General features: G+C 44.4%; 1 protein-coding gene across 5 annotated transcripts in view; it reads right to left on the bottom strand.

Annotated features, from left to right (window-relative positions):
- The window catches only part of RNF24 (ring finger protein 24), a 58,185-nt gene that overhangs the window by 8,557 nt on the left and 33,109 nt on the right, over positions 1–16,519 (bottom strand). For 4 of the 5 annotated variants that reach the window (XM_039368385.1, XM_039368382.1, XM_039368386.1 and 1 more), the window contains exon 2: positions 6,031–6,180. In XM_039368385.1, the coding sequence (XP_039224319.1) occupies positions 6,031–6,173 (143 nt within the window). In that variant the 5' untranslated portion in view covers positions 6,174–6,180. Of the gene's footprint in view, positions 1–6,030; positions 6,181–8,508; positions 10,249–16,519 lie in introns of those variants that run through there. The other variant, XM_039368384.1, reaches the window with a different exon arrangement.

The following is a 16,519-nucleotide window of genomic DNA, read 5'->3' as shown; positions in this document are numbered from 1 at the left end:
GTGGTTGCAACCACAGCTAGAACTCAATCTTCCAAATGTGTCATCAGTGTAACTAGCCATCATTATTGGCCACAGTTTGTTGCTGTAGGCAGCAAGATGTGGACATGTTAAGAAAAAGAACGGGGGGGGGGGGTTGGAATTCTTCCTCCTGGCTGAAGGAGAGAAGAGATGGGTTCACCCACATTCATTCAAAGCAACTCTTGGTTTAGCACAGGGATGGGCAACCTTGGCTCTTTTATGACTTGTGGACTTCAACTCCCAGAATTCCTGAGCCAGCCATGCTGAGGGGAAAGGGAGAGGTTTCCAAGCTGAGCCAGGCTGGCTCAGGAATTCTGGGAGTTGAAGTCCACAAGTCATAAAGCGGCCTAAGCCTAGGCCAGAATAGGCAACCTTGGTTCTTTTATGATCCGTGGACTTCAACTCCCAGAATTCCTGAGCCAGCCATGCTGAGGGGAAAGGGAGAGGTTCTAAGCTGAGCCATGCTGGCTCAGGAATTCTGGGAGTTGAAGTCCACGAGTCATAAAAGAGCCGAGGTTGCCTACCCCTGGTTTAGCATAACTTGCTCATGGCTTGCCCTGGGAGTGGTCTTGGGGGGGGGGGATTCCTTCAACTGGGAAACCGAGCATCCTATATGAAACCAAGTCTCCAAACAATAGAGAATTCCTGGAAGTTTGGTATTCAGACAAATCGGTCATCGACAAGCACATAGAGATAAACAACATTTATGTGCCATTTAAAAGAGACCATCAAAAAGATAAAACACCTCCTGGCCAGCTATCAGCACCCAACTCAGCGGAGATTAACATCAGGATTAATACTACACAAATAATCAAACAGTAAACAACAGTCTAATCAAGAGGCCACCAGGAAAACTCCCATTAATACCGACATGGCAACCCATTTGTACAAACGCCATTCCCTTCTAGCACTGATGATGTTACCTAGTTAGATAATGAAATGTCTGCAAGAAAACCACCCAGCTCAGAGAGCATCAAGGACCCCACAATCCTCCTCCTCCTCCTCCCCTCCCTTCTAGCACTGATGATGTTACCTAGTTGGGTCATGAAACGTCTGCAAGAAACCCACCAAGCTCAGAGAGCACCAAGGACCTCACAGTTCTCCTCTTCCTCCTCCTCCTCCTCCTCCTTCAAACTCCCCACTCTCTTCTAGCACTGATGATGTTATCTAGTTTGGTAATTAAACATCTGCAAGAATATGCGACACCCAGAAAAATGCGGCACACTCCATTTAATCCTCCAGGGAAGGATTGAAGGCAAACGAGGTCCAGGCAGAAGAAGAACATCGTGGCTTCAAAATCGAAGGGACTGGGTTGGAGAAAAATCAGCAGCACTTTTTTGTGCAGCTGCTGATAAAAACAGGATCACCAATATCCGATAACAGATATGGAAGAAGAAGAAGGAGGAGGAGGAGGAGGAGGAGGAGGAGGAGGAGAAGAAGAAGAAGAAGAAGAAGAAGAAGAAGAAGAAGAAGAAGAAGAAGAAGAAGAAGAAGAAGAAGAAGAAGAAGAAGAAGAAGAAGAAGAAAGAGGAGGAGGAGGAGGAGGAGGAGGAGGAAGGGAAGGAGGAGAAGAAGAAGAAGAAGAAGAAAGGAGGAGGAGGAGGAGGAGGAGGAGGAGGAGGAGGAGAAGAAGAAGAAGAAGAAGAAGAAGAAGAAGAAGAAGAAGAAGAAGAAGAAGAAGAAGAAGAAGAAGAAGAAGAAGAAGAAAATTGCCAAGCTCAGAGAGCACCAAAGATCCTCCTCCTCCTCCCCCTCCTCTCCTCAATCCCCACTCCCTTCTTGCACTGATGATGTTCCCTAGTTGGGTCATGAAACGCCTGCAAGAAAACCACCCAGCTCAGAGAGCACCAAGGACCTCCTAACTTTCTGATCTCAGGTTCCAGGTGACCCAATGAGATACCAAAAGCTTCTGGCCCTCAAAATGTACCAGTTCTTCCTGAGAGAGAAAATATAACCGCGGTTGAGGCGCTGGTGGGGAGGCAGAAGGTTTCCCTCAAAAGATAAGGGACCATTTTGGGGGGGGGGCACGGTCCGATCCGTGAAACTCAGCGTTAAGTGTAAATGGAATGTATGGCTCCGGTTTTCCCCTTGCACGAATAAAAACGCACGCGCGCACCCTGCCAAAAACTGCACGCTCTTCAGGACAAAGGGCCATGCCTGGAACATCAAACGTTTCCTGCACCTGTGCAACGCAGACATCACCTTGGAGAACAATAGAGAAAGATTTCACTAAGTAATTGTGTGAGTCACTGGGCTTTGTTTTAAGGAAAAGGATAAAGAAGAAAGCGTCAGCCTGACTGAAAGATGCAAAAAAAAGTGAATAATAAGTATAATGGGCTTTGGAGTACCACAGAGTACAAAGAGGCTACGAAGGTTGAGATAATAGGTAAAGAGTGTTTTTTTTAAAATCTTTAAATTAAAAAATAAAATAAAAGCCTCCCGAGTCGGTGACTTTTGCGCTTGTCTTCTTTCACACCCTAAACACGGAATTCAATTATGTATTTTAAAAAAACAACAACAACAACAACAGAACATGCTCCTTCGGGCAGAGATTCGTGATGAAATACCACAGGAGCCGGCTCTTATAAATAGCTGAAGAAGCTTCAGACTCATTAAAAGAGAGACAGGTTGCAGTTATAGGTGTGCGGGGCCATTTGCAACGGAACGGACAAAATTGGACCGTCTCGGTTGGATCTGAATTTGTTTTTGAAAGATTCCCTCTGTCCTAGATCTTGTTAAGCAGCAACAGCATGCGTTGAAGCTGAAGCTTTGGGACTGGGCCCTTCCAAATTCTAGATACGAACCCCATGAGCAAAACCAACTGTCTTCCCTTCTCCTTCTCTTTCTTCGTCTCCTTCTCCTCATCCTCCATCTCATCTCCATCAGCTTCTCCTTCATCTCCATCTCCTTCTTCATTTCCTTCTCCTCATTCTCCATCTCATCTCCATCTCCATCACCTTCTCATCTCCATCACCTTCTCCGTCATCTCTATCTCCTTCTCCATCTCCTCCTTCATCTCCATCTCCTCCTCCTCCATCTCTATCTCCTTCTCCTCCTTCATCTCCCTCTCCTCCTCCATCTCCTCATCCTCCATTTCATTTCCATCACCTTCTCCTTCATCTCTATCTCCTTCTCCTTCATCTCCCTCTCCTTCTCATCCTTCATCTCATCTCCATCACCTTCTCCTTCATCTCTCTCCATCTCCTCCTTCATCTCCCTCCTTCTCCATCTCCTCATCCTCCATCTCATCACCTTCTCCTTTATCTCCATCTCCCTCTCCTTTTCCTTCATCTCCATCTCTTTCTCATCCTCCATCTCATCTCCATCTCCTTCTCCTCATCCTCCATCACCTTCTCACCTCCATCACCTTCTCCTTCATCTCTATCTCCTTCTCTATCACCACCTCCTTCATTTCCCTCTCCCTCCCCTTCTCACCTCCATCACCTCCTTCAACCTCTCCTCCCTCTCAACTTCCTCTCCATCTCATCTCCATCTTCTTCTCTTTTTCTGCCCACTTCTGTTTCAGTGCTCCTCCCATCAATTCCAAGAAGCTTCCAAAACTCTACCATAGCGAAGATTAAAAACCCTAACCTCCCAGGATCAGCAACCATCCTCTCACTAACACGTCCTACAACCTTCCAGGAGAACAGCTCATGTTTGACTTCTTCCTAACAAGCTGGCCTTTGCGGCTTTCCAACGTTCTAATGGAGAAAGCCCATCCTTATCTCCAAGATGGCTTTGAAGAGATGGGTCAACTCCAAAAAGGCTCGTTCCTGGGGGGCCCGGAGCCGGCATCCATTTGGGGAAGAGGACTCCACTGGCGCAGCAGTTAGAGTGCAGTGCTGCAGGCCACTTTAGCTGACTGTGTTCAGCAGCTCAGCGGTTCAAATCTCACCGGCTCAAGGTTGACTCAGCCTTCCATCCTTCCGGGGTAGGTAAAATGAGGACCCAGATTGTTGGGGGCAATGTAAATATATATATATATATACATTGCTTACTGGTGTACACCGCTTAGAGAGTGCTTGCACTTAAAGCGGTATATAAGCCTCATAAATAAATAAATAAATAAATTGTCTCTCTTGGGTTTTCCAGAACAGGCAGGGTCTACAATGTCCCAAGACCCCAGGGACCCGAAGACCATCTGGATTAGAATGCAATGAAACGTGCATTTTTTTTTTTTTCTGTTGTACCTGCTAAGTATAAAGGCTTTCTTTTATACTTCCCCATCTGTTCCACCATGGGCCGCCGCTTGCTTTGCTTTACCTTGGTCCCCCGTTGTGCAGTCGCACACTTAGCAAGCACAACACTTGCTTAATCCCCTCTTCTTTGAAACACCAAACATGGGACTTGGCAAGCCAGAGGCAAAAATGTAAGTGACCCAATCACTTTGCAGACCAACAATTTCAGTGGGATCCCTGCTAAAATCCTGCCCCCCCCCATCACCCATCTGCATTCCCTCTTAAGACCAAGCTCAGATTAACCCAAAACTGACTTGGCCATTTTTCGCAAAGCAATGATCCAATTGCCCTGCGCAGGTGGGATCGGATTTGGATTAGATCAGTGGTTCTCAACCTGTGGGTCGGGACCCCATTTGGGGTCGAATGACCATTTCACGGGGGTCGCCAAACAAGGCTGTCCGCCATTTTTTTCCCCTTTGGCCACGCCCCTGGCACCCGGTGATGTATAAGTGGTTGGGGGTCACCACAACATGGGGAACTGTCTTATGGGGTCGCGGCATTACAAAGGTTGAGAACCACTGGATTAGATCCTAAAACTAATTTGCAATTTTGCAATTAGGCCCAAGAGTAACTTTGCCGTTAGACCTACCTCTGGGATTAGAGCAAACAATTAATAATAATAATAATGATGATGATGATGATGATGATGATGGAAGAGACTTTGGAGGTCTTCTAGTCCAACCCCCTGCTCAGGCAGGAAACCCTATACCATTTCAGACAAATGGCTATCCAGTCTCTTCTTGAAAATCTCCAGTGTTGGAGCATTCACAATTTCTGGTGGCCAGCTGTTCCACTGGTTCTCACTGTCAGGAAGTTTCTCCTTAGTTCTAAGCTGCTTCTCTCCTTGATTAGTTTCCATCTGTTGCTTCTTGTCCTGCCTTCAGGTGCTTTGGAGAATAGCTTGACTCCCTCTTCTTTGGGGCAGCCCCTGAGATACTGGAAGACTGCTATCCTGTCCCCTCTCGTCCTTCTCTTCATTAAACTAGACATACCCAATTCCAGCAATCGTTCATAACTTGGCAATTTTGCCATTAGACCCAAGATTAAACTTTACAGTTTTGCAGTTAAACCTAAAACTAGTCTTGCAATTAAACCCAGGTTTTGCATCCGACTCAAGACTAACTTGGCCGTTTTGCAATTAGACCCAAGACTAACTTTGCCATTAGACCTAGTTCTAGGATTAGAGCGAAGAAGAACTTGGCAATTTTGCAATGAGACCCAAGATTAACTTTACAATTATGCAATTGGATCTAAAACTAGCCTTGCGATTAGACCCAGGTCTTGGATCAGACTCCAGACTAACTTTGCAGTTTTGCAATTAGACCCAAGACTAACTTCGCCATTACATCTACGGTTTGGATTAGATCGTTTGTTTCCATTTTGCCATTTTTCTCAGAACAATCAATTGTCCTGAGTAGGTTGAAGAATTTGAACAAGTGTTCACTCACCCCCCAAGAATGTGAAGGATGAATAAGCTGAGCCAAACTTTTCAAACCTATTAAAGTTCCTGAACTCTCAAGTACCGTATAAAAAAAGAGAAGCCTAACACGTAACAACGTTCTCGCCAACTGAATGCTGATCAATATAATCTAACAACGTCAAGTTTCTCACGCCTTGCGAAAGAGGGAGAAAGAACTCGAAGTGGTTGAACTACTACATCTACTTACAGCCTTAAAATCTTTACCCGTGCTTAACTTCCTTTGAGTAAACTAAAAATAATAATAATTTTTTTTCTCCACAAAAAAGGGAAAAGGGGTGTGTGTTTGTTTCTTACCTTATCAAATAGCAGCAGAAAAGTAAGCTGAGGATGAAGACAAAAATTGCGGTGCCGAAGACCACGATGTATATGTTGAGAGGCAGGTTCTGGAATCCAATGTTTGGCATCCTGAAACTGTAATGCTGGAAATCTGAGCTCATGGATGGTCTGTGGAGAAACCACAAAAAGAGGGGGGGGGAAACACCACATGGTGAGAATCCACGACTCCCTTCTCTGTTGGAAGTTTATTTTTTTTATTTTTTGTTTTATTTATTTTTTAACCAACAAAACAAAACAAAACAAAGCAAAACATAACACACATACACACACAGTATATACTCCTCTCCCTTTTTTTTTAACAGCGATTACGTAACAGTAATCTTCTATTATTTACATTTCCCCCCTTATTCTTCTTTAGAATATTGGTCCTTATTGCCCTGTTGTTTCTTATTTACATTTTTCTTCCTTCATATTCTACTTCTTACTAAGCATAATTCATATTATACATTATTATACACATATTTTCACTTTTGACCTTTCCATATTTATTCTCCTCTATTATTTCTAGTCTCCAACCAGTCATACCACTTGTTCCATGTTACATAGTATTCTGTGTCTTCTCTGTTGGGAGTTTAACATCCCAACATTTAACGCAGCTCAATCATTCTTAAGGAGAAAAACAAAACAATAATAATAATAAAAAAACAGGGTACAGGTAGTCCTCGATTTACAACCGTTTGTTTAGCGACCGATTCGTAGTTACGACAGCACTGAAAAAATCTATTTAAGATCATTTTCCCCACTTACGACCGTTGCAGCATGCCCGCAGTCACGTGATCCAAATTCAGACACGCAGCAGCTGACTCATACTTATGACGGTCGCGGTGTCAGGGATTTGGGACGGTTTTTTTCACACTTAGGACTATTCGAAGTTACAATGGCACTGGGAAAAGTGATGTAGGACCAGTTTTCACACTTAACGACCGTTGCAGTCGTAAAAGTGTGAAAAGGTGTTCAAAATTCAGAGGCTCGGCAACTGGCATGTACTTAGGACGGTTGCAATGTCCCGAGGTCATGTGATCCTCTTTTGCGACTTTCTGACGAGCAAAGTCAATGGGGAAAGAGGGATTCATTTCACAACCGTGTCACTAACTTAACAACTTCAGGGGTTCGCTTTACGCCCGAGGTCGTACAAATGGGGCAAAACTCACTTTAACAACTGTCTCGCTTAGCAAGGGAAATTTTGAGCTCAGTTTGGTTGTAAGTCACGGACACACACACACACACACATGCACAAGGCTGAAAATGAAAGCGGACACAGAAGAGCATGTGCATCACAACAGAAAGAGGTACGCACAACTACACAAAGGCCACAATGAAAGACTAGGAGACAGGGTTGATTCTGTTTCTGAAAAACTGAACATCGTTTTTAAGAAAGGACAGGGATGGGTGCACCAAGATAGTGAATGGAGATAGAAATTGTGTCGGATTGTGACAGACGAAAAAGAGATACACACTTGTTAGGGGAAACAACACCAGGTGCGTGGGAGAAAGGGATTGTTAACATGACCTCTTTCACGCCTCAGCTCTTTTTTTTTAAGGTTTTTGTTTTAAATTAGAATTTATGGTAACATAAAATACAAATAGAAATAAAGATCAGAAGGGGAAGGAAATGAAGAATTCAGGGTAAAACAGAAAAAGAGAAGAAAGACTTACAATTTTTTTTTTTTTTTTTTTTGGTGAGGTAAAGTACAAAATTACAGTTACAGCCTCAGCATTTTACTTTACATTTTTAATAAAGAAAAGCCATTTCTGTAACAGGTGTTATTATTTTGGTTTGATTAAAGTTTGTAATAGTATATAGGGAAAGGAAGGGAAGGGGAGGGGAGGAGAGGAGAGAAAAGGGAAAGAAAGAAAGAAAGAAAGAAAGAAAGAAAGAAAGAAAGAAAGAAAGAAGGAAGGAAGGAAGGAAGGGAAGGAGAGGAAAGATGAAAGGAAAGGAATCAAATCAAATCAAAGGACTCCAGAACCCACACACAGCATACCAAACATGTCCCAGACTCATGGGCTTCCCCCTAGCTTCCCCAGGCCTCCTATCCTTCACCCCCCACCCCCCAATATGAACCCCAAAGTAGAGCAGGGTTGGGCAACTATAACCCCTTGACAACCTGCGGACTTCAACTCCCAGAATTCCTGAGCGCGCATAGAATTCTGGGAGTTGAAGTCCCCAGGCCATCAAAACTACCCGAGTTGCCCGCCCCTCTAAGAAGGGCACGCCAAAAGGGAAAACCGATCTCGTCGACCTTGCTCTGAAGGTGGCAGCCCAACGCGGGAACCTGCAGGCAGCCAGCATCGCTCGAACCCAGCACAGGCCGACCCCGAGCGGCAGCCTTGGGCCACCTGTCACGTAGGCCAGCTCCCCTTCGGGGGGAAGCGACACCATCACCTCGTTGGCAAGGCTGCCCGCAGGTGCCGAAAACCAGTTAAGACACTCACATGTTGTGCGGCATGGTGCCCGGGACCCAACCAGCAATTTTTCGCCAAGACCGGGAACGGTGCAAAAGTGGCTTTTCCTGCAAAGCTCCGGAGAAAGTGGCTTTTCCTGCAAAGCTCCGGCAAAAGTGGCTTTTTCTGCAAAGCTCCAGGGAAAGTGCCTTTTCCAGCAAAGCAGCAGCAGGAGCAGCAGCACGACACGGTTCTTGTCAGCGTGGCAAGGGAACAGCTTTGCATCCGGTCGAGAAACACCACCCTCCCGAGTGTGCTTTCGGCTGTTTTGGGCTGGCTGTTCCCCAACTGGCTGTCCCCTTCTGAATGAGCTCCTTAACTTGGCTGAGTTTCCCTCCGAGAAGCTGCGAGCATTCCTGTCTTTGCTAGGCGTGGTCTCCCCATTTGTGGCCCTGGCTATGTGCTGTTTGCAGGAGGAGGGAGAAGGAGGAGGAGGAGGAGGAGGAAAGGAAAGCAGGAAAGAGGAGAGGAGCGTTCCACTGGACATGGTGAAGTAGCCAGAGGAAATTTCCAAACCACCCTAAAAATAGACTTTTATCCCGCAGGGCGCCTGCCTTCCCCAACACAGTTGCTCAGCAGCTTTTAGACTGAATTCCTTATTCAGCCCCCGAACAGGATAAACTGGGGGGTCGGTGCAGAACGCTCCCCTCTGACCAGTCTCCATCTTCACCACCCCAATGTCCTGCCTTGCTTGAGGGAAGCAGAAGACGTGGACTAGTAGGACCCGGGAAATATGATACGGTTTGGATGCCCAGATCGGCTTCATGGATGCCAGGGGCTGGGAACACACAACGCACACCGCTGCAAAGACGTTTCTGAACGAACTCCCACGGGGATGCCGATCCCACAGGTTTTTCTATCCTATTGATATCTAGCATCTTAGAGCCGGGGTTTCCAGCCCTGGCAATTTTAAGACGGGTGGCCTTCAACTCCCAGAATTCCCCAGCCAGCCATGGAGACTTGATTTTATAATGTAGAGAGGGAGATAGACAGACAGATCGAGTCAGCTTGGGAGAAGCAACAACATCATAACAACAGCAATAATAAGAGTTGGAAGGGAGCTTGGAGGTCATCCAGTCCAACCCCCTGCTCAGGCAGGAAACCCTAGATCATTTCAGACCAATGGCTGTCCAGTCTCTTCTTAAAAACTTCCAGTGTTGGAGCATTCACCGCTTCTGGAGGCAGTTGTTCCACTGGTTAATTGTTCTAACTGTCAGGAAATTTCTCCTTAGTTTTTTAAGTTGCTTCTCTCTTTTTGTGGTGAAAAGGATCACCACCAGCTGCTCCTCAGCCTCCCCTCATTTCCTATCGATCTAGGAGCAGATCTACGGAGTTTCCCACACGGTTCAAAGAGAAAACAACGTGGCGAAAAATTATTTCCGCCCGAAGAAAAGTAAAATTAGGATGTAAGAAAGAACGAAAGAGGCGACATCGTCCCGAGGCGTCGCTTGCAAGACCAAGGAACTCACCCACAGCATAAAATAAAATAAAATAAAATAAAATAAATGTGGCTCGCCTCATAGGAGAGGAATTTTTTGTTGTCCTTATACAAAATGTGAACAGAACAGAATAACAGTGTTGGATGGAGCAGCCACAACTTCAAGCTATTCCACCTGATTGATTGCTGTAACCATTAGGAATTTTACTCCTTAGTTCCAGGTTGCTTCTCTCCTTGATTGGTTTCCATCCGTCGCTTCTTGTCCTGCCTTCAGCAGCTTTGGAGAATAGCTTGATTCCCTCTTCTTTTGGGGCAGCCCCTCAAATATTGAAAGACTGCTATCAAGTCACACACACACACACACACACACACACACACACCAGTCCTTCTTTTCACTAGACTAGACATACCTAATTCCTGCAGCCGTCCTTCATAGGTTTTCGTCTCCAGGCCTTTAATCATCTTAGTTGCTCTTCTTTGCACTTTTTCCAAAGTCTCAACATCTTTTTTATATCGTGGCGACCAAAACTGGATGCAGTATTCCAAGTGTGGCCTTACTAAGTCTTTATAAAGCGGTACTATTACCTCATGTGATCTTGGTTCTATCCCTCTGTTAATGCAATCTAGGATTGTGTGTGTGTGTGTGTGTGTGTATGTGTGTGTGTGTGTGTGTGTGTAACGTGGGGGGAAAAGGTTTTCAGGGGGAAGGTGACTACAGTCACCATGAAGCAGTATGGTCACCTTCCTTACTCAACACATATTTTGCGCCACCCGAGAAGGAAACGGAAGAGGCCGCAGGAAAACAAAGGAGAAAGGCTGACAGCCTGGCCTAGTGGCAAATTCCAGGAAATGTGGAAGTAACACACTCACACGCCCACACCCACAACAACATCATCCTTAGTGTTTACACAGACTTCCTGTCTAGAAAAGCATTGGACCGACTGACTCTTCGTGGAAGCACAATCTAAGATATGGTGCAAGGATTAAAACAATTTGTTGTGGGGAGTGTTGAATTGTGTGGCCTTGCAGAAACAACCGTGTCTGGGTAATTTTTTCTTTCTTTCTTTCTTTCTTTCTTTCTTTCTTTCTTTCTTTCTTTCTTTCTTTTCTTTCTTTCTTTCTTTCTCTTCCTTCCTTTTCCTTTCCTTTTCCCTTTCTTTCTTTCTTTCTTTCTTTCTTTCTTTCTTTCTTTTTCTTTCTTTCTTTCTTTTTCCTCCCTCCCTCCCTTCCTTTCTTCCTTTGAGGTTGATGTTACTATCTTATTCTACTGCAAGCAAAGGAAGTCAAAAAGTCAATGCCTTTTCTTTTTCCCCTCTTTTCCACACTTTTCCTTTCCCTTTTCCCTCCCCCATTTTTCCTCTTATTTTCTTTTACATTTTTGTATTTTATATTATAAACTAATAAAAGAAAAAAAGAAAAGAAACTGCACGGGGGTCTCATTTCCCCTTCACAAAATGCGCCCAGGTGCATCTTTTTAAACCGGCCCTGAGAATTTGCCTTCATGTTTTATTCTGTTTTATTTGTCGCAGGATCTTCGGTCTGTTTTAATCCTGCTTTTGATTTAGTGGCGTTTTAAATTATAATTATGAGTATCCGCTGCTCCACGGGCGGTTCAATTTGATAATTTGCCACAAAAGATTTGAGTACAGCTCTCTCTGTAATATTTCCCATCTTATCGGCAACAGGAGGAGGGAACAATTTTGACACAGAAAATTAATTGAACGGAACAAACCAACACAAAGCTAAGTGGACGGTTGTGGATGTATGGGCACCTATACTAGGGGTAGGCAACCTTGGCTCTTTTATGACTCCCGGACTTCAACTCCCAGAATTCCTGAGCCAGCATGGCTCAGCTTGAAACCTCTCGCTTTCCCCTCAGCATGGCTGGCTCAGGAATTCTGGGAGTCATAAAAGAGCCAAGATTGCCTACCTCTGGCCTAGGCCTAGGCCGCTTTCTGACTCGTGGACTTCAACTCCCAGAATTCCTCAGCCAGCATGGCTCAGCTTGGAAACCTCTCCCTTTCCCCTCAGCATGGGTGGCTCAGGAATTCTGGGAGTTGAAGTCCACGAATCATAAAAGAGCCAAGGTTGTCTACCTCTGGCCTAGGCCGCTTTATGACTCATGGACTTCAACTCCCAGAATTCCTGAGCCAGCCATGCTGAGGGGAAAGGGAGAGTTTCCAAGCTGAGCCATGCCGGCTCAGGAATTCTGGGAGTTGAAGTCCACGAGTCATAAAGCGGCCTAGGCCTAGGCCAGAGGTAGACAACCTTGGCTCTTTTATGACTCGTGGACTTCAACTCCCAGAATTCCTGAGCCAGCATGGCTCAGCTTGGAAACCTCTCCCTCTCAGCATGGGTGGCTCAGGAATTCTGGGAGTTGAAGTCCACGAGTCATAAAAGAGCCAAGGTTGCTTACTCCTGACCTATACAAATATACACACATACGCACCACACATTCACAGGCCACTATTGCTTTAGTCAGGTGCAAAGCCATCTGACCCTCACAAACATCTGTGTGGCTAACATTACTTGCAGTTTTAACCAGTTTTGTATTTTTTAAGCCCATGAAAACACCTCTCTTATTTTTTTGTAGAAGAACTGCACACACTGCTCTAACTGAAGTGGTTCGTCTCAGGCCGGAGATGAAAACGAACAAGGATTTGCAAGTAGTCCTCGACTTATAACAGCTTTGTTTAGTGACCATTCAAAGTTACAACGGCACTGAAAAAAGTGATTTAAGATCGTTTTTCCCACTTACTCGGCAACTGACTCATACGTACGACAGTCGTGGTATCCCGGGTTCGTGTGATCCTCTTTTGTGACCTTCTGACAAGCAAAGTCAATGGGGGGGAGACGGTTTCACTTAACAACCGTGTTACTGGCTTAAAAACTGCAGTGATTCACTTAACAACTGTGGCAAGAAAGGTCATAAAATGGGGTGAAACTCACTTAAAATACTGCCTTGCTTAGCGGTGGAAAGTTGGGGCTCAGTTGCGGCCATAATTCAAGGACTGCCCAGACATATTGCCCAAACATCTGGTAGAAATAAACTGCGTTTTTCTCCCTAGTTCCTAAACTTAAAGGATCATAAATCAGATTCAGTGTTTGGCACAAAAGCGGCTTGACTAGGAGCAGGAATGCGTATGCAAAAATTTATATACTTATGTCTTTCGAACTCATGCAAGTTTTAAAAGTTTTAATAGCAGGAACAGGGGGGGAAAATACTCTTTGTTGCTTATTAGCAGTTTTGCACACGGTTTCAAACACAGAAGCACCTGGAAGGAGATATTATGTCAGAATCTGGAGCCAACCCAAATTCCAAGCTGAGCTAGTTTTACATTTGGGAACAAATGTCGGGTTTGAAAGCCAAGAGGCTTAAGGCGAGGAGGAGGAGAAGGAATGAAGTAAGCATGATAAATACAACTTAGTTAGTAAATAACGCACAAGAAAGCTCTGCCAGGTAACATGTGGGTATGTTCCTGGAGGGATAGAAGAGAACAACAGAGTTGGAAGGGACCTTGGAGGTCTTCTAGTCCACCCCCCTGCTCAGGCAGGAAACCCTATGCCATTTCAGACAAATGGTTGTTCAATTTCTTCTTAAAAACTTGCAGTGTTGGAGCATTCACAACTTCAGGTTGTTGCACTGGTTAATTGTTCTAGCCGTCAGGAAATTTCTCCTTTGTTCTAGGTTCCTTCTCTCCTTGGTTAGTTTCCATCCCTTGTTTTTGCAGATCCTGCCCTGAGCTGGGGGTTGGACTAGGTGGCCTTTGAGCTCCCTTCTAATCTGATTCTCAGATAGCTAAGCTCCAAACAGCTGTGAGAAACTGCAAACACAATAAACTTCTGAGAGTTTCATTTTCGACTGATAAGAAGCAGCAGTGTTTTTTATTTGTTTTGTTCCATCACAAAGATACACCCGCTGCGTTTCTAAGATTATTCTCCCATGTTTTCTAGGCCATTCCCAAAGTTTGCAACTGGGTATCTCTGCTGTTTGGGGAGTTTATTATTATTATTATTATTATTATTATTATTATTATTATTATTATTATTATTATTATTATTATTATTATTATTATTATAATATATATAAATCCCGATTAGCGAGGAACCAAATATATCTCTGTTGCTAATGTTTTGGATTGAATCCAGAGCAAAAAAAAAAAAAAGCTGGGGAAAGCCGTGGGTTCTGCAAATGGATGGTCGAGCCACGTGGACCCTATTGTGGGAAGAAAAAAGGCGCGTGGGGGAGGGGGGGCTAGGACTTTGGAGACCAGCCAAGGACTTTGACAAGAGGTGGGTTAACACCAGGAGATGCCTGTGTGTGTGCGTCATGCACCACTGTACTTCTCACATGGCTGTTGCTAATGATGACAAAGTTAGACAAGTTATGAATAAAGAGTCTGCTTATAAAATGTAGGTTAGTGGAAGATTTGGTAGGCGTGTTCACTCTGCACATGCTCTTGTTTACTGTTGGTTTGTAACCATCCATAATTAAGGAAAGGAAAGGAAGAAGAGAGGGAGGAAAAGAAAGGAAAGAGGGAGGAAAGAAAGAAAAGGAAAGAGGAAAGGGAAAGAAGAGAGAGAGGAAAGGAAAATGAAAAGAAAGGGGGAAGGAAAGGATGTTAGAAAAGAGAGGGAGGAAAGGAAAGGAAAGGGGAAAGAAAGGAAAGGAAAATTCTAATGAGAACATGGATCTGTCCAGACAGTCTTCTGGGGAGCAATGCAGAAACAATTTCATTGCTTTTTCCAAAATATTTTTCCAATTTCCTACAATCCTGAAAATCCCTGTTGGGTTTTCTATCCAAGAACCTTGCATGACTGCCTCTACTTCGATGCCAAGCCCAGAGAATTTTGCAAAGGGGCTGCTTTTCTATTTAGGTTCAAGAATGCAGAACAAGGCTTACATCAATTAAGCGCCTGACACAATAGACAATCTTCCTTTTTGTAGCATTATACTGGAAATGTGAAAGTTGAATTTGGGATCCTTTGGCCTCGAAAGCCTTTTTCCGTGTCTAATGATGGAACGGGAAGAACTGGTCTGTGAAGCAGCTCCAGGGCCATTAAAAATCCATATTTGGCATCCAGTGCACTCAAAGGGCCTCTTCTGGGAGGTTTCCTCCAGTTTTTGGCTTGTGTTTGGCCTTTATATTCACCAGTTTTCGTCTATTTTCCCCTTTAGCAAAAAAATGTTCGTCATCAAAATTTCTATTAAGGAAGAGAGCAAGCAGGATGAATTAGGGCAGGGGTAGGCAACCTTGGCTCTTTTATGACTCGTGGACTTCAACTCCCAGAATTCCTGGGCCAGCATGGCTTAGCATGGAAGCCTCTCTTTTCCCCTCAGCATGGCTGGCTCAGGAATTCTGGGAGCTGAAGTCCACGAGTCATAAAAGAGCCAAGGTTGCCTACCCCTGAATTAGGGCAATAGACTTCAAATCCCAGAATCCCCCCAGCCAGCACATCTGGACTTCCAGAATTCCCCAGCCAACATGTGTGGCTTTTAAGTCCCAGAATTCCCCAGCCAGCATGCTGGCCAGAGAATTCTGGGAGTTGAAGTCCATCCATTACAAAATTGCCAAGCTGGAGAAACACTGGATTAGGAAACCACTTTTGTTAGCCAAAATCTAGAGAAACATGACACTCAGCAAAAGAGGAACTGTAACCCAGAGAGAAAATCCCACAGTAGAAATGAATGGAAATTTCCAACAGATTTTCACCAGAAACCGTTTCTTTGGAAAAAATTCCAAAGGGTTTCCAGCAAATGTCTCCCATCGCTTAGGGCTCCCTTGGATGGTGCCAGAAAGAGGGTGTTAGGAAAACAGGGCCAGCTATGTAAGGGATTTTTGCAAGAAGAAAATGTCCTTTTGGTTATTTGTTGTGAATAATTTCTATTTCTTTCAGAGCTGAAATTCTCCTATCCTGGGTTGTATAGAGAGGAAACACAGGTAGGCACCAGCACATTCCTCAAATTAAATTAAATTAAATAAGGCTCATGAAATAAAGGCCAAATAGAGAGGAAGAAAGGAGGTGTAAACTCCCTACAGGGATGACAACAGGAAGAGAAGAGAAGAGAAGAGAAGAGAATAAGGGATGTGAGGTAAACTCCCTACAGGGATGACAACAGGAAGAGAAGAGAAGAGAAGAGAAGAGAAGAGAAGAGAAGAGAAAGAGAGGAAGGAAGAAGGTAAGAAAAAGGGGTGTGAGGTAAACTTCCTACAGAGATGACAACAGAAAGAGGAGAAAGAAAGAAAGAAAGGAGAGAAAGGGGGAAGAGAAGAGAAACGAAGAGAAGAGAGAAAAAAAGAAAGGAGGGAAAGAAGGAATATGTGCAGAAAACATCCTATAAATGAGGTAAGAAAAAGGGATGTGAGGTAAACTCCGTACAGGTAAGATAACAGAAAGAGAAGAGAAGAGAAAAGAAGAGAAGAGAAGAGGCAAGAATAAGGGATGTGAGGTAAACTCCCTACAGCGATGACAACAGGAAGAAAAGAGAAGAGAGGCAAGAATAAGGGATGTGAGGTAAACTCCCTACAGGGATGACAACAGGAAGAGGAGAAAGAAAGAAAG

Source organism: Crotalus tigris, unplaced genomic scaffold (assembly GCF_016545835.1).
Source record: "Crotalus tigris isolate CLP2741 ecotype Arizona unplaced genomic scaffold, ASM1654583v1 scf7180000020772.518028, whole genome shotgun sequence".
Lineage (NCBI taxonomy): Eukaryota > Metazoa > Chordata > Lepidosauria > Squamata > Viperidae > Crotalus > Crotalus tigris.
This window is presented reverse-complemented; position numbering and strand designations above follow the sequence as displayed.